The sequence below is a fragment of the Botryllus schlosseri genome, chromosome 11, assembly GCF_051294905.1.
Source record: "Botryllus schlosseri isolate E-star chromosome 11, Bs_hap1, whole genome shotgun sequence".
Classification (NCBI taxonomy): Eukaryota; Metazoa; Chordata; class Ascidiacea; order Stolidobranchia; family Styelidae; genus Botryllus; species Botryllus schlosseri.
The window spans coordinates 24,327,030-24,345,157 of NC_137246.1; the positions used below are offsets into that span (position 1 = coordinate 24,327,030).

The window sequence follows — 18,128 nt, forward strand, 5'->3', positions numbered from 1 at the left end:
TAGGACCCACGTTACAAAAGCGACTCACAAGACCATAGGGTCTGACAGTTTGTCTATAGATAACTAACCTACGGAGGTTAGTTTCTATAGTTTGTCCCGGCATTAGAATTTATGATATGCGAGACAAACTTGTGGCGTTGTTGTGTGGTTTTCGAGTGTTCTTTTTGCGTATGTTGAAAAATATCACATTTTATTATGCTTTTGCCTTGGAAAAGAGATACACGATGCGATTTCCGAAGCGTCAATTACATCGCATTGTACATTGCATGTCTGGATAGAATTGAAATACAATATAATCCGACGGTTATTACGCTATAGAGATTGTACAATGTACATATAATACATAATAATACATATACATATAATTACGCTGTCGACGGTAAATTTTAGTCCGGAAGGTGGCCTCTAGAGTGTCTACGCTCCAGAGATGAGCGGATTTGAAATTTCTATGTCCTAATCCAATCCAAATCAGAACCTTCAAATCCAAATCCAAATCCTAATCCATAACTTTTTCATATTCAAGTCCATGTCCAATCCTAATCCGATTCCAACCGGAAATTCAGAAAAAATATCAATTTATGCAATGGAGGGATTCGAAAATTTTCTTTCACAACCAACGATTCACTTGATTCAAGATAACTTAGTAACCATAAGTACATTAATAACTGATCTGAATAATGTTTGTCGCCATTCGCCGCACGACATTTCAATCTCCCAGAAAATAGGTAAATCCAATCCAAATCCTAATCCGTTCTGAAAAAAATGTCTAATCCAAATCCAATCCAAATCCGACAAAATTTCACAAATCCTGTTTTTTCAAAACCTAATCCTAATCCATGCTCATCTCTGCTACGCTCCACTGGCAAAGTCGTTTCACAACACTGCTTTCGCCACCGGTGTAAGGTCAAAGGGTACATATTATAAAGAAACAAACCAACCTCGGGTCGGACGAAAGCACTCTCAGGGGCGTCCGAGTGATCGTCCTCTGCAAGATTTGTCGAAGTCTACGCATTCGGTCGTGACTTGCTCAGCTATACGGATCTAAAACAGAAAACTTTCAAGATGCTGTCGTCGAAAATATCCTCCGCAATAGTTTCAAAGGCAACTAAGCAGGTATGGAGAGACTTCGTCGATGTTCGAGTGTGTACTTCTGGGGATGAATACCTTGAAAACCAACGTTATGAGTAATGTATCATACGGTACGATATGCGAGACATTCTCAACTGAATAAAAACCGATTGGAGCCACGGTTTGTATGTGACAAGGAACGAAGTCAAGGCCTAGTTTCATGCAGCAATAATAGACTCGCAGGACTGGTATACTCGAGTAGGAATTTTTGTGACACTATGACCTAGAGTGGAATTAGGGCAACGTCATGCAGAATTTTCTGTTTAATTACCTAATTATTCTATGCAGAAAAGCTCTCATCACGCAGGATTTATTTCAAGAAATGAACCGAGATTCCATAGGGGACTATGACAATTATTGGTGTTATAACCGGCCTCATAATTTTGCTAAGTTGGTCGGGGTGGAGAAATATCTTCGGTGCATATAGGCAAATAGAGTTCTTACCTTGGATTGTCCGACATGTATTTACTCTATTGAATAATTTCAGCAATAAATAGATGGTGTATTTTAGTGTTGAATCGAGTATTTCTATAGATGTTTCAGCACCTTATCTTTTCTCTGTGTCACAGTCTTGTGTGTTTTGAAGGGATAAAATTATTAACGAAATGATACTGACGTTGATCATTTTCATATTCAACAATTTCAGTTTTAAACCGATGATGTGTTTCAGTGTCATCAGTGATAATGCGTTTGAGTCATGCAATCCTTGATTTTTCTTACCGGTCCGGTATAGATAATTATCACTTTCGGGTCACTTGATGTGTTTTAGTGTTAATGCATTTAATTTCATCATTCAATTATATTGATAATCGTCACTTGCGGGTCATTTGATGGTTTCGTGATAATGCATTACATTTTACTTTAGCCTTCATTTTGGAGTAGGGGTTAAACCCGCTCAGAGGCCAAACGCCAGACGCCAAACGCCGAGCGGCGGCCAAATGTCTATACGGCGTTTGGCGTCTGTTATGGTGAGACGCCGAGTAGCTATATGGCGTTTGGCGTCTGTTATGTTCAGACGCCGAGTAGCTATACGGCGTTTGGCGTCTGTGGTGTTCAGACGCCGAGTAGCTATACGGCGTTTGGCGTCTGTGATGTTCAGACGCCGAGTAGCTATACGGCGTTTGGCGTCTGTTATGGTGAGACGCCGAGTAGCTATACGGCGTTTGGCCTCTGTTATGTTCAGACGCCGAGTAGCAATACGGCGTTTGCCCCCGATTGGAGTCTCGGTAAACTGAGCAGAGGCTTAATCCTTTCATGGCGCGACTATCAAGTTCTCGCAACTATGTGAAGATTGCAAGTTGTAAAATTTTTGTCATAATAAGCGGTGGCAGAATCCCAAATGATCTATTGCATGTTCAGCTGTATCAAATTATTGTATCACCGCCCACGGTTGCAATGAATCGAGTCATGACTCGACTCACTTTCTTAAAAATTGATTTACTCATTGTATGACTTTTTAGGAATGGTATATCAGGACTGATAAATAGGCTCAAACCTGCCTTTTATCTGTTACAATAACCATGTTTAGAATGGAAAAAATGAAGATAAAAATTATCCGAGACCTTCGATATCACCCCCGCGAGTTCCACAGAAGTGATCTGAAGCTGAACTCGATGGGGAGCAGTAAACACCATGACTTGGACTCGACCCATTGCTCTCGGTTTTGACTCGTTGGGGATTGCTCGGACTTGACTCACCGGTGAATTGAAAACGACTCGACTTGACTTCTTGAAACCTAGTGAATCGGTTGCAACCCTGTCACCACCCCATATTTGTACACTCGCAATGAATTTCAGACCCAAGTCTGCATATACAGCATGTAATGAAACCACAATATGAAATGGGCAACGAAATCACAGCAGAAGGCAATGAAACCACGGTAAAAGTCATTGAGAAATCAGCAGTGGAACCACAGTAAAAATGACTGAGAAATATGCATTGCAACCATAGTAGAAATCACAACGAAATAAGCAGTGGAAACACAGTAGAAGTCATAGAAATATGCAATCAAACCACAGTAAACGTCACTGAGGAATCAGCAGTGGAACCACAGTAAAAATGACTGAGAAATATGCATTGCAACCATAGTAAAAGTCACAACGAAATAAGCAGTGGAAACACAGTATAAGTCAGAGAAATATGCAATCAAACCACATTAAACGTCACTGAGGAATCAGCAGTGGAACCACAGTAAAAATGACTGAGAAATATGCATTGCAACCATAGTAAAAGTCACAACGAAATAAGCAGTGGAAACACAGTAAAAGTCAGAGAAATATGCAATCAAACCACAGTAAACGTCACTGAGGAATCAGCAGTGGAACCACAGTAAAAATGACTGAGAAATATGCATTGCAACCATAGTAAAAGTCATAACGAAATAAGCAGTGGAAACACAGTAAAAGTCAGAGAAATATGCAATCAAACCACAGTAAACGTCATTAAGAAATCAGCAGTGGAACCACAGTAAAATTGACTGAGAAACAGGCAACGAAACCACAGTAAAATATATAAGCATCAGAATTCACACCACAGTACATAGCATGCAATAAAAATCATCATCAGGATCAGGTATCCGCTGTCCCGGGCAGCAGTCCTCGTGTGTCCATCGACCACAGCCGTCACACGCAACCTGGAAACAAGTTAGAATCAATACACCTGACGAATGTAATCTCGTAATTGCATACCCATTTCATGTCTTTTTTTGGGGGGTCTTGACTACCGCATTTAATGCAATAATCTTCCAATTCTTTCTCATCTGCGGGAGAAACATGCAACGTATTTAATATGGTTTTAATCTGACATGGACCAGCATACCCGTTGCATCAAGCAAAATTTGACCAAACTGCTGGCGGTAGCTTTCGCAAGCTCGTCGAGAATGATCAAAATCCAGGTTTGCATCGGGGATTGATAATCCAGTGGTCAAGTAGAGTTTGGCAGCCTATTAAGTGTCAGCTGATTGCAAATTAATTTTCTGAAATCTCAATACATGAACGCGTCACAAACCTTCAAAGCAAGGACTCCACAATTAAATCCGTCATTTTGAACACCGGTCCTTATTAATCCTGTATATCTCGCCACTGATTCTCTTCTTGAGTACGTTCGTATAAATTCGCTGGATTAATACAGGAATGAAATATGTCTCTTGAATACGACCTCATCAACTTACTCAAACTGTTGCAAGACATTCCCATAGCGATCCTCGTGGCCCATTGGATCGTATAGTAGAACCATATTTGATTCAACGTCAGATACCTGAAAGAGTATATACACACATTACACTAATACAGAATATATTGACGAGACAGAACATGGGTGAAAGGGGTGAGAAGCAATGAGTTTCACAAACATACAATATCAAGGTAGAATATGACAGGTATGGAACATGCTTACCAAAAGAATCCAATGGTTGCCCCTGCCCACACCAGTTCCGCCACAACGAACATTAAGTGGCGCTACAAAAGATTTTGTAGCTGCTTCTTTCTAGAGTGAATCACTATATTAGAGAATATTCAAAAGTCTTGTTACTATTACACATACTGTTTTCTTTTTGCCAGAGGCAAATTTCCCAGCAACAAACCAATTAGTAGCTAGCAGACAGGAAACAACCATTGTATGACCTTCCGACTGAAATTACAAGCTTTAAATAGCTTTCAGCAACAAAAAACTTGAGCAAGGCAATGACTTACTTTTTCATTGAGAGCAAAAAGAATACAATCCATCAACTGAAATTTAGGAGATAACAAGATCAATAAGTCGTCATGAAAATGACAGCAGAGCAAATGACCGTATCATTTAGCCAGCCACATCCATTCAAAAGCAGCATGTCTTGTGTGGATACAGGTAGCCGATTCACGACAGCTTCAATCCTATTTGCTTTATGCGACGACGTAAAAAGTGAATTTATTTCTAAAAAGAGTATTATCATCTGTACGATAACAATTACCAACATGAAATATAAAGAAACATACCTGTGAATTTGAATGGAAGTATCTGGATATCTTTGCATTTTGTGGCATTTTTGTCCACAGAATTTTCAAATGCATCTCTTGCAACAATGGAGCAAGATTCCGTTTTCGGCTGAGACAATTTGTCATAGCATGAATCAACAGATATGGAATTGGTAACAGAATCAACATGCGACGGAACAGTCACAGTAGCAATAATGAGAGGAGTGGGAACATTACTACCACTTGATGCTTGTACAGGGTTGGTGACAGTGGGAGGAATAGTGGCTTTTTTATCAGTTCGTGACACCGTTGCAGAATTGGCAGACCGGTCGTAGAAGGAGCTAGTAGCAGCATTGCCGGGCAGTTTTCCAACTGGTCCATCATCTGTGGGTAACAAGTCCATATTAAATACACTGGAAAATCAAAATTTGACTTAATGATGAAACAAAGTCACAGATGGAATTTGCAGCTACTACCTTTCATAGCCAGTGTCGCACGGCCATCATCTGCGAGGACAACAGGCTTGGAGAAATGTCTCTTGGTCTTTTTCATATATCTTTCATTAATCTTCATATTTTGAAGATGCAGGGAAACTCTCGACAGAAATATGAAATTTACCGGATCCATATTGCAAAGAAAATGCCTGAAATACCCAATGTTTTAGCTAGTGCTATTCTATATGTGGCACACAATTCACTGACCGGTCTCGTGCCATGATAGCATTTTGCTGCTCAGCAATACTTGTGTTAACGAGAGCCAGGTCTTTACAGTATTTCATATCTCTGAATGCCTTCTCAGCAGACTTTTTCTTTGATTTTTGATGGAAACGATCACAGAGAGAGTAGAAAGTCCCAGGAGTTTCGTCCAAGCGTATTGAAATTGGATCAAGATGACCTTCTGACTCCTTCTTGATGTTATCTGGAGTGCATTCAAATAGCATTCCTCTGAATGGCGAGAACATGCCCGGAGAGCGATTTTCCCCATGGTGGGCAATCTAGAGAACGGCAAATGATTGTGACACACATAAGAATGACTGATGATTTATGAGATTTCCACTCACCTGAGAGGCAATGTCCGAAATTATGACTCGGGGTTGATGTTTGAATGACAACAAAGCATCAACATAATCTCGTGCACTTTCTTGACGTAATACATATTTAAAATAAACACATATGCCACATGGACATCGGAGATGGACTATTCCCCCTGCCAAGTTAATAGAATATAATAGTCGAGTTACTCCAGTCGCCTGGAGTCTAGTATGGTATAGAAAGTTTACCACCACATTTGGTAATGCTCTTGAACATTTTCGGGGTGATCGTTTTGAACAGTAGTACTTCATTAATTTTATTAATCAAATCTCCTTTGCTTCCCGTGTCATTTATTCCCACTTTTTGACAGATGTCACGCAAGTCACCAAGTGTGTTCTGAATATGCAAATGAAGTGTATCATACAATTTCTACTAGGATTTCGATCATACCGAAGGATTGTTTAAAGTCAGAAGTATCTCGTCCTCTGATGTTGGAGCTGCATTCAGTTTGGACTTTTCCAAGGGTCTTTTAATAAGAGCGCCTTTCCGGTGTTCCGTATTCAAAAGAAGATCTGATGACCTGCAGCTTTTTGCCATCCAAGGTGCGACACTGTCGTGGCTTATTTTCACCTTCCACGGATTGGCGGACGTTCCTATAAAACAATACAGTCACTACTCTGTTGTTGAATGATATGTCTGAACTTAAAGGCATCTGTGTTGATCTAGAATGGATCCTCGTTATCAGCTCCGAAAAATTTAATTACCACAGAATCCTCGGCCAATAATTTCTTTTCGATATGCCATCCAAGAATCCTCAATATTTACAGTGTCTTCAAATTGCACATCTCTCTTGGTAGCATCCACTGTATCAAAATTCATACAGGAAATTCAATGAGTGATGCAGAACCATTGAAATTCAAACATACCGTCAATAGCACATGTATTCTTCCAATTGCCATCCCCTACGACTATGGATGGGGAATTGCCACATTTTAGACAGGCGAAACTATCACTCATGTCCTGCAGAGCCAAAAAATGGAGAAATGCATTTCTTAATTTGTTTGTCGGAATTTCATCAGAAAACAGTGATGCAAGATTGGCTCCCACTGAAATGTGATTCTGGAAGACAGTAAACACATGCATGGAATGGCAAGAACTAGATATGGAATTAAGATACCTGAATCCCATTCTTCAAGTGCATACATAGTCGCAGCGTCAGTAATATATGACCATCAAAATTATGCACACCAGACTTGTAATTCTGGAATCGAACCTGCCAGCCACACGAATTGCAAGACTTTTCCTTGATACAGACTCCTAAAATTTATCGGATTGAGAACAGAATGAAATAACCTCATTTGATGAACTTGAGCTATATTGCACCACAGCAATGTTTAAAGAGCTTCTTGGAGCTTCAATATACAATTGAATAGCATATAGAAATACAGCAATGAAAAATAAAATCAATTACCTTTCCACATACAACCCACTCCATAAATCTGAGCTTTTCGCATTCCGCTCACTTCAAGAACTCCAGCACACCTTGCACAAACAGTCTCTTCTGGCGTTAATTCTGAAATTATTCCTTCCTTCAAATATTCATTTGGTATCTTTTCCGGGATCAGTTTATGCTCGAGATAATACTTCATATTCAATTGCATGTCATCAGTAGGAGGTTGAGTACTGTAAATCAAATATTAAGAAATTAATTATGGAGTCTTCGAAAGTCATGCGATGAAGATTACCTCGACAAACATGATATGAGATCTGGTTCAGTCTGGAACACATACCATTTTGCCAGTGTGATGTGCAAGCATGTTCCAGTTTTCCATGAGCACAGACATGACCATGAGCCTCCGTCAACGTCAAATGTCACCCGCACTCTTTCACTAGGACTATAGTATGTCGTCTCGCCAGTGAAGATAGAATAATACTTGTATTTCTTCGAAATATTGAATGCTTCAAAATTCGCATGCACCACGAGTGGAGCATTGCATTGCACACTCCTCATTCTTTCATTGCTGCATTTTTCACTAGTTGCGGTTGATATTAGCTTCATTTCAACGAGGGTGTTCAAAACCTTTTCATCTAAATCAATGTTTGCACATGGACGTGCATTTTCTACAGCATCTAAATGATCACATTGGACCCCGGGATTTTTGTCCTTGAGGGTCCCAAAAATTGATATACAGTCTTTGTCTTCACACCCAATCAGGCTTCGTAATAAATGCTTCGTAACGTGCAAAGGAGCAGCTTGGCCTGATGATCCTTGCGAGACCATAAACACACCATTCTTCGGATCAATACAAACTGCAGGAAGGGTTGCTGGATGGCCGTGGGCATCTCGTTCATGTCTTGTCAAGCCATGAGACCTTGCATATGACTTGTCGCATTTGGTGCATTGCTTTTTACTTTTGCTATCTGCTGGTTGATTTAAACGACGAGTCTTGCTTTCCTTGTTTGGTGGCGGATTGCCACATACTTTCTGTAAATGACTTTCAAATGTACCACGTCGACCAAGAACTTTAGTGCAGGTATGGCAGTGGTAGTGACTCCTGCCTCTGGCCTGACCAATACGTTCCATACACTTCAAACGGCATGGTACGATATAGCCTGGAATATGTGAATACAATTAGATACACAAGGGTAAATCCATGTCAAATCAACCACACTCCTATCCACTTGGTCTCAGACCAATATGGAATCGGTGTCACTCACCAAATATATTACGCTAAACGTACCAGGATTTCAACCCGGGTCTCAGATTGCAATGAAAACGGAGCTATGCAAATCTGGTATATAGCCCTGAGTGCAGTAAACCTAATCAAAATTGGTCCATGCACCACAGTTATCGCCTTTTAAAAAATGACCACTTCGTGGTCATCCACACATGAAGTTTAATCGCTTTTAAATTCCATGTTACAGTAACGGTCATAAAACAGCATAGCCAAGTAGTTGAGAGTGGATTATAGTGTATAATGATAGAATATATTGAAGGAAAAATTTCTCCCAATCAAATTGATCATGCATAACATGAACTAGCGCAATTATGTCTACACAAAATTTGGAAATTAACATGTCATAATTATGAGAGCTGGTTCAGAGAGAAACATGGCTGACTCCGCTGACATGTCTTGCTAACTAATATTTGATGGGTATAAGTAGCCTACCTCAAAATTAATCAACTTTACATAAATAATTCTGAATCCATTGGGTAGGCCTACCGGTTACAATTCAATTTGAGATTAACCAAAGCAGAGATTGGTTCACTCTCGAGTCTCAGATTTTTCTGAAAATTGCCTCAAAACATGAATTCCAGTTTTCAAGTAATCGCAAGCCATGATAATATTAAGCTTTTTAACACTCAGTCTATTACCCATAAATCACAATCGAGTAGAGATTCTTCACTGAGGAATGCGACATGGCTATATACTCGGGTAAGATATTTACACACCTTGCACTTCGTTGTCGATAGAGTGAGGTACACGATGAGCCCAGTGTACCGCCTCGATATGCTCATTTAGCTTTTCTGACGTTTTGAACGTGTTGATTTCGCAGAGACCGCAATTAAGTTCTTCTGTTATGATTCTAATGAGGTGTGTCAAATCCTCAGCTAGAGCAATCGCTGTCATTGCTGCAAGAAAACTCGATAATCATAAGCATCTAAAGACGTCTACCATAGTGTTCTATGTAGCAGACATCTTTTGTCTGTCGGCGTTAAAGCTCCCAACTTCGACCCTTTAGCAATCCCTGAGAGTGACTACCCTCATATAAGATCCTATACGCTAGACAAATTCAGACGCCAAGTAGCTATACGGCGTCTCACATTTCGGACGCCAAACGCCGTATAGCTACTCGGCGTCTCATCATAACAGACGCCAAACGCCATCTAGCGTCTCCTGTTCAGCCGCCAAACGCCGTGTAGACATTCGGCCGCCGCTCGGCGTCTGGCGTCTGGCGTTTGGCCTCTGAGCGGGTTTAACCCCTGTTGTCATTTTGAGTCCATCTACTTTGTAAATGTACGCAATGTAGCCGTAATATCAGCGCAATACCGGTACTGCTGTGCAATACTAAGTTATAACTTATAGACTTGAAACTTATAGTATATTTGACTGGCCGTGTTGAACGACGAATATTGTATGATCACACCATTGTTACGCAGCTGAAGCCATTTTGCTCCTAAAAGACTGGAACAAACCATTATAACATCATATAGTCAGGGATGTAGAATTATACAGACTTGAATGTGTCAAATCATTTGAATAAGCATATTAATGTGCTGACGATCATACCATTTGGATTTTCACTTCTCTTGGGGTGATTCGCTTACGTTTCAACTGCGTAGCAATGGCATGACCATAATACACTTGTCCTTCCAATGCCAGTCGAGTAAGTTGCAAGTATACTATAACTTATAAATTAGTATATTGCATGGCGGCATTGCGCTGACATTACGGCTATATTGCCGGCATTCACCAAGTAGATGGACCCTTCATTTTTATAGATAATAATGCTGGTGTGATCAGACTAGATGACCTTCACGGTCTTATCGATCATTCCTATCTAATACCGAATACTGTGCACGCATATTTTCTGTACCACCATCACTGCCGTTTGTTATGTATTTTGGTTCGATGAAAATAAAGACTCTCTCTCTTACGAGTCATTTGATTGCATTCTTTTAATGATATTTTGATTCGCAGATCTGCAAAAATCTGGGATCTAGCTTCATCGCCAGCCGAAACATTTCCTCCACACAATGCTGCTTATCCAACAAGCAAGGTGCGGCCGAAGTCGCCAGTATCTTGGAGGAGAGAATTAGCGGAACATCGCCCGCAGATAACCTAACTGAAACCGGCAGAGTGTTGGCTATCGGTGATGGTATCGCTCGTGTTCACGGACTCCGAAACATCCAAGCCGAGGAGATGGTGGAATTCAGCAGTGGTTTGAAGGTATTATAATCAGTTTTACGTATATTGTGAAATCCTCATGAATTTTTTTAATCAAGGGTATGGCCTTGAACTTGGAACGTGACAATGTCGGTGTCGTCGTATTTGGTAACGATAGGAACATCAAGGAAGGTGATATTGTGAAGCGTACCGGTGCCATTGTGGATGTACCAGTCGGTGAACAACTGTTGGGTCGTGTTGTCGACGGTTTGGGCAACCCACTTGACGGAAAGGTATTGTTTACTACAAGTGTTGCTAGTTATCCTCTACAAGTCATTTCAACTCCCATAGTTTCATTGTATCGCAGTATTGTGGTGTTTTGAATTGATGAAATTATAAATAATAAACTGATACAGATACAGCTAATTCCATAGCTCTCTAATTTGACAAATTGGAGCGAAATGATGGTAATCTAATTCTAATTTAATTCGTGAAATGTTTCTATGCGCTAATTCTAATCTAAATTTTGGCTTTCCTGAACATGCTACAGGAGAACTGTGTAGTGCGAAACATGCCAGACTTGATGTACAGGCATTTACCATTCTCATGGTTATGAGATTGAATTCTGATTTGATATGAAGTCTTTGCGAATTCTAATTCCATAAAAATAAAGAAAAAACTATTGCTATAATTCTCATTGTGATCTAATTTATAAAAGCTTGATATTTTTTCGTCGTCAACTCCGTCTCTGACACATAGAATCTCATTTAGGGTCCGCTCAACACCACAGTAAGAAGGCGTGTCGATCTCAAAGCTCCCGGTATCATTTCTCGTATCAGTGTAAGCGAGCCAATGCAAACTGGTTTGAAAGCTATCGACTCTCTTGTGCCCATCGGTAGAGGCCAGCGTGAATTGATCATTGGAGACAGACAGACTGGGTAATGATGATAGTGAATAATGTTATATCAGCTGAATCTTTATTTTGATCAATTGTGCTTATGCAGAAAAACCGCTGTTGCCATCGACACCATCATCAACCAAAAGCGATTCAACGAAGGTAATGACGAGAAAAAGAAACTGTACTGCATCTATGCGGCTATCGGACAGAAGCAGTCGACCGTATCGCAGCTGATTAAACGGTTGGAGGACGCAGGTCTGTTCTGCATTGATATCTGTTGGTGATACGTATGTCGGTAATACGAAGTTCTGCTATACTAGTTGTTGACGATTACCCATGACAAGTGCCAACTGAGAATATTACGGTTTATTTCAACATGAATATATAATTCAATTGCATATCGAAGTTCCATACCTCTATTCTGATGTTTCTTAACTTGTCGCAATTTATTTACCGTGTTTTGATACGACAGATGCCCTGAAATACACCGTCTTCGTTGTCGCGTCGGCCGCGTACGCTGCACCTTTGCAGTACTTGGCGCCGTACTCTGCGTGCTCGATCGGAGAGTATTTCCGAGACAACGGAAAACACGCCTTGATCATCTACGATGATTTGTCCAAACAGGTACGAACCTTGTGATATTTTGTGTCTGTAAATTTTAAGTCGGATCGAACAATAATTGTGATCATTACCATCTATTATGTCGATGTATTCAGACATGGTCGGTAGCAAATTACTTTTTCGCATTGCGTCGACTAAGTTTAGCCTACCTGCAGTACCCTTTATGATAATAATATTTATGATTTTAGACTAATTCGTACTTTTTTCAACTCGAGTGGCTATTTTTTACTACGGTATTTTAGTCGAAGCTCCGTACTTTTTAGAGTTCTATTTTGTTTAGTGTAAAGTAGTTTCGGGACGTGTTTCCATCACGTTTACGAATGAGATTCTCGGCCGATGTATGACGGCGACTAAATATATACTTCTCAAAATTGCAGACATCTGTAGCACTGTTGGTGGTCTAATGTGTTAGTAGCGAAGATGCATCCTGCAGTTTTGCAACTAGCCGACGACATTGACTTGATTTTAGAGTAGGCCTACTTCTACTTGACCGTTTTCAGTGTTTTAGGCGAATCTGCGTCAAAAATACTTTTTACTTGGATATCGCTACCTGTGCTTTGTGTGAATTTACAACGTTACTTCTCCGTGAGGGTCAACAATGACCACCTTTGTTTGTATGTAATACATTCATTTTATTTCTGCGTTTATGAATGGTGCTTGTCCTGTCACTTGTAGTAGCACGTGTTCTCGGCCAGTCGATATTCACACTATTGATTTTGAAGGCCGTCGCTTACCGTCAAATGTCTCTGCTACTGCGTCGTCCGCCCGGTCGCGAGGCCTACCCCGGCGACGTCTTCTACCTTCACTCGCGTCTCTTGGAACGCGCGGCAAAGATGAGCGACGATTTCGGCGGCGGCTCCTTGACCGCCCTCCCGGTCATCGAAACCCAGGCCGGTGACGTGTCGGCTTACATTCCCACCAACGTCATTTCCATCACTGACGGACAGGTGTGTGCGTGCCGGTTTTGTGTTGACGAGTTTAGAGTGTAAAGCTTGCCGTGTCGTCTCTCAGATCTTCTTGGAGACCGAGCTTTTCCACAAGGGTATCAGACCGGCCATCAACGTCGGTTTGTCTGTGAGCAGAGTCGGATCTGCTGCTCAGATCAAGGGAATGAAGCAGGTATGATTAATCGTGCAGTGTATTAATATGCGGGTGTGTCACGTTGGCATTGCTGCATTTTAGGCGCAAGTGGTTAATAGCAAAGTACTATTGTATCCAAATTGTCGAGTGGGTTTTACCTAAGTGGTCATGATTTTAAACATCACTAGAGTTTTCAGCAAAGCTAGCCCTAGATACTTTCTTACCAACTGTGAAATCGCTACTGGTGCTTATTCTTGGTTCCTAACCAGAGGTAGACGGTAACAAATTATTTGTCAGAGTACTCAAGTTGGTCTTGTTAACTTGCGTTACCTGATTGTGATTGGTGATGTTTTTAGGGTACTTCCCCTTGAATTTGTTAGAGCAAAATAGCTTACTACTTTTTATACCGTCATTTAAAAAGTGGAAAGTGGTTTTCTGATAAGATTGCGTCGGTCGCTTGACTCAGAAAGAGTACATTATGGTAACCTTAGTTTGAGACATGTCTTGTAAATGTCTACTACTTTGTAATTGAGTTGAAATTGACGGCTTGATGATTTCGCTTCCGCTTGAATAGCGATGCTGACTGTTGTGGCCGCATTTGCTTGTAGGTTTCTGGTACCATGAAACTCGATCTCGCCCAATACCGTGAAGTAGCCGCGTTTGCCCAGTTCGGCAGCGACATGGACGCCTCCACTCAACAACTCCTGAACCGTGGCGTTCGACTCACTGAACTTCTCAAACAAGTGCAGTATGGTACGTAGATTAGAGTGTATTAGAATTTGTAATATTTGGTGATGCGATGAAGTTCTTTTCAATTCTGTACTAGTTGCTGATGATTACCCCCCCCCCTGACGAGTGTCAGCCGAAAATATTCGGGCTCATTTCAATATCAATACATTGTGCCATTGTGTGATGATGCTATCGTGATTTTTTTCAGCGCCCATGGATATCGCCGAGCAAATCGTCGTTATTTTCTGCGGTGTGCGTGGGTTCCTCGACAAAGTCGACCCCACCAGGGTAACGGAATACGAGGAGAAATTCTTGATTCATATGCGCACCAACCATGCTGGTCTAGTTGACACTATTCGGTAAGTGACTGCGAAATTTTTCTTGTCAACGCTAGTCAGACATCGACAACCGAATAATTCTAGAACAATTTCCAATTCCATAATAGATATAATAGATAATTGAAGAGTCGGTCACCGTAAATACTATTTTATTCAAATCCAAATTTTTCTACTGCAATAACTTCGCTTCTAGTGGTTGGAATTGAGCCAAATTTGGCGTGCATCATCTCTACTGACAGCCTAACAATTTTATGGGGTCGGCAGAAAAATTTTGAAATCTATTTTTTGTTTTTTAATGATTAATTCAAAACTTTCTACTGCTCGAATCTCGCTTCTACTGGTTGGAATGGAGTCAAAGTTGGTGTGCAGCGTTTTTTCAACCAACCGAACAATTTTATCAAGTAGCCAGTGAAATCTGAAGGAAAAGTTTTTTTTTTGAACAGCCCAACAGTACAGTGTACATCAGAGGTCTCAAACACGCGGCCCGCGAGAGCATTTTGTGCGGCCCGCGGCAGCATTTTAGAATTTCAAGTATTCGACAATATATTACGGGTTCACATATCTGATTTAGATATAAGAACTTGAAGTTCACCCTAAAACTACTATAAAACACTGAAATCTCAACAAACTACGCGATCAAATCACTTTTAAAAGCTACCATGCGGTAGAAGAGCAGCTATTACGTCACATTTCTAGTTCATGATGATAAAACATTACCCGTTGATGATTCGTAACTAAAAATTGTGATTTGGTTTTGTGCGATCTTTCGTAAAATTACTCGATTTCGGATTGACTGGGTGATTAAATAAAAATGACTCGAGTTGAGTCGAGTCAAACGTCAAAATCAGCAGGATTGCGACTCGGAACGGTGACTTGGCAATCCTACGGACGCAACAATCTATGAAACTGTCATGGGGAATAGTAATATATAAAAAGGTCGTAGCTTGCGTTGCGTAGGGCGTATATAGCTATCTAATCAGGTCAGTATTGCGACCATCTGCAATATGTGACCCCCATGACGTATAGTTGGTTACATGCTAGGTGTTGTCTGATCTCTTTATCCATGTTATTATCGGTGGTGAGTAAGGTAGTAGTACGCTCCACAGCTGTAACACCAATGAATCCATCGGCGATTGGACATTTCTATTCCAGGGGTTCTTAACCAGGGTCCGTAGACCCTTTCGGGGTACTGAGCACAACATCATGGCGTACGAGATGTACTGTGGAGTTAGGCCTATATGTTGTGGAATATTTTCTTGACCAATTTATTCAACTGGAAAACGGTCTTCGCGCTACGTGCGATTTTACGTGTATGGGTTTTCTAAATTTATTATAGGTACAATCAGAAATTGTGTTGAAAATGAACAGTGGCTACATGAAATCTTATTGGAAGCACGAGGGGTACGATCGCTAAGGTTAAGAAGCAATGCTATTACTATGGCTCAATCATGATTATCTTCAAGTTGTTATTGATATGTTGCAATAATATTCGAAGGCGAAATCTGACGCTGATTTAATTTGACTTTGGCAATGACATAGTAACAATGGCTAACTTATCACGACTATCATAACCCGGATTAGGCTACACCGCTCAAATGCTCTGATATCAGATCAATCTTCAGCAGATTTTAAAATATTCTACATAAAATTGTGGCACGTCAAAGGTCCACTAGCTGCAATATTATAACCCGACAGTTTGACGATGTCACGATCAACGTTCACTCTAATTTTTGACGCATCTGCGCACACCCACCAACTCATTGCGCAGATCCTTGGACAACAGTGCGTAACGACTAAAAAAAGGGTCATCACTTCCGATTTTTTTGTGCGTAACTTAGATTTTCTGTGCGCAGAGACCTTAATCAGCACTGAGCACATGCGCACGCGCGCAGCTTAGAGGGAACATTACTCATGATGCATCCTCTCGCATGATGTCTATAACTCATTATTTGAACAAATAATGCCCGGCATAAAAACAATTTTTTTCAAATATTTGAAAATATGATTTGTTTTCTTGTGTCAAACGTGAATAGTACAATAGTAAATTACATTTCCACGATGTTTTGGGAACGCCTGTCTGCAAGGTCCCGTCAAATAAGGCCATTGATTATCCCTATTATTGATGCTGCGGCCCGCGGCGTCATCAAAACTAGGAAATTGGCCCGCGAGCACATTTGAGTTTGAGACCTCTGGTGTACATGCTACAGTGGAAGTGTATGGTATGGAACGTGCCACTCTTGCTGTGCAGCTATTTATTTTATTCTCATGCCGAGCATGAACTAGGATTTGATATCAACGGAACCTGATTCCATGGCCAAGTTTTCACAAATTAAGCAATTCTAATTCTAATATAATTTGGATAAAACTAGCTGTAATTCTAATTTTAGTGAAACTTGGAAATAACTGGAACTATCATTATAATTCTATTTCAATTGGAAAAAATCTTTGTAGCTGTAATTGAAATTCCAATCTAATTTGGAGAAGGTAATCTAATATGGAAAAGGCGAAAAGCTGAAAGTTTTATAGAAGTTCCAAGTCAGCTGCTGGCGGACTGATGTGTGAATGTGTCTAGGTTGAGTGTCTGCAGTTTGAAAGTGCTAATATGGTGTCTAACACAGATTTGTACATACTTTAAGACTGACCTACTTTAAGACTGACCTTTATTGACATCTCTGTTGCAGCAAGGAAGCCAAATTGTCGGAAGAAACGGAAACCAAACTGAAGGAAATTGTCTCAAACTTTGTGCAAACCTTCCAGGCCACCACGAGCTAGACCCCTAACCCTGGGCGGCCGTTGCATTGTTTTTGAATTCTTCTGTGTTTTTCCTAGGATAGACAATTTCGATTCGATGCCGCACGGCCACAAAGTTTCCAATATAGGACAGATTTGTCACGACTGCTGTCACTATTTTCCATGCTGTGGAACGTTCTGGTTAACCTTTTATGAATCTAAATGATAGAATATCGAGTTGTGCGGGTCATTGTGGAATCTGTGTGTTGTGGCAGGGTAGAGTACGAGTTATCAGGTACTCCAGCAATCTAGCTGGCAGCTCTTATACTGGGGTGTCGGATGATTTTGCGGTTCATTGGTGGGCAATGTAGGGAAAGGTTCAACAAAGTGCAGGAGCTTAGCAGGAAGTATATAAAGTTAGCCGTAGGATGTAGCCGAGGCGGCTTTGTACAAGTAAGATCAAGAACTTTCACCACGCAAACTGAAAATTTAAATCAGTCGCAAGCAGATAAGATAATCCTACTTTTATACTGCAAAGTGGTAGAATTCCTTAATTGTCGGTCACACCGGCGGGCCTGTCGAAAGCATACAGATCCAAAAAACGAAATATCTTGCCTATGTGTGCACATGGTGATGGGAACAGTTGCAGCCCCAGTTCCCACTTTACCAGATTGTCTCACGCTTTAAGCAAATTGGGAATTACCCCAGATCGAAACCAACTTATCAAAAGCCGG

At 40.7% G+C, this 18,128-nt stretch overlaps 3 protein-coding genes across 6 annotated transcripts in view; 2 read left to right on the top strand and 1 right to left on the bottom strand.

Annotated features, from left to right (window-relative positions):
• Positions 1-18,128, top strand: part of LOC145449522 (hsp90 co-chaperone Cdc37-like) — a 148,494-nt gene that overhangs the window by 57,564 nt on the left and 72,802 nt on the right. The window lies entirely within an intron of this gene.
• On the top strand, positions 952-17,644 carry LOC145449681 (ATP synthase F(1) complex subunit alpha, mitochondrial-like). The gene is made up of 11 exons (XM_080328087.1): positions 952-1,113; positions 10,813-11,061; positions 11,118-11,291; positions 11,770-11,936; positions 12,003-12,151; positions 12,369-12,520; positions 13,240-13,464; positions 13,529-13,636; positions 14,206-14,350; positions 14,535-14,685; positions 17,346-17,644. The coding sequence occupies exons 1-11, from the start codon at positions 1,063-1,065 to the stop codon at positions 17,434-17,436; spliced, it is 1,662 nt and encodes a 553-aa protein (XP_080184213.1). The 5' UTR covers positions 952-1,062; the 3' UTR covers positions 17,437-17,644.
• LOC145449680 (uncharacterized) lies at positions 2,932-9,956 on the bottom strand. 3 transcript variants are annotated; one of them, XM_080328084.1, is made up of 21 exons: positions 9,564-9,956; positions 7,855-8,722; positions 7,581-7,792; positions 7,287-7,426; positions 7,036-7,228; positions 6,874-6,972; positions 6,560-6,762; positions 6,358-6,505; positions 6,139-6,284; positions 5,780-6,072; positions 5,555-5,721; positions 5,100-5,462; positions 4,916-5,037; positions 4,818-4,853; positions 4,669-4,755; positions 4,522-4,611; positions 4,298-4,383; positions 4,135-4,243; positions 3,946-4,069; positions 3,816-3,886; positions 2,932-3,760 (listed from the first exon to the last, which is right to left on the bottom strand). In XM_080328084.1, the coding sequence occupies exons 1-21, from the start codon at positions 9,739-9,741 to the stop codon at positions 3,653-3,655; spliced, it is 3,843 nt and encodes a 1,280-aa protein (XP_080184210.1). In that variant the 5' UTR covers positions 9,742-9,956; the 3' UTR covers positions 2,932-3,652. The 3 variants fall into 3 exon arrangements, 2 of the variants coding, with proteins under 2 accessions (XP_080184210.1, XP_080184211.1); XR_013918326.1 differs by lacking the exon at positions 2,932-3,760 and having other exon boundaries at positions 3,946-4,083; XM_080328085.1 differs by lacking the exons at positions 2,932-3,760; positions 3,816-3,886 and having other exon boundaries at positions 3,926-4,083.

Coding starts and splice junctions, on each gene's coding strand:
- LOC145449680 (XM_080328084.1), bottom strand. CDS start 9,741: ATGACAGCGATTGCTCTAGCTGAGGATTTGACACACCTCATTAGAATC. Junction 4,854..4,915: donor GTGGCTGGCTAAATGATACG/GTCATTTGCTCT, acceptor CCTAAATTTCAG/TTGATGGATTGTATTCTTTT. Junction 3,761..3,815: donor CAAAAAAAGACATGAAATGG/GTATGCAATTAC, acceptor ACTTGTTTCCAG/GTTGCGTGTGACGGCTGTGG.
- LOC145449681 (XM_080328087.1), top strand. CDS start 1,063: ATGCTGTCGTCGAAAATATCCTCCGCAATAGTTTCAAAGGCAACTAAG. Junction 11,062..11,117: donor AATTCAGCAGTGGTTTGAAG/GTATTATAATCA, acceptor TTTTTAATCAAG/GGTATGGCCTTGAACTTGGA. Junction 14,686..17,345: donor GGTCTAGTTGACACTATTCG/GTAAGTGACTGC, acceptor TCTCTGTTGCAG/CAAGGAAGCCAAATTGTCGG.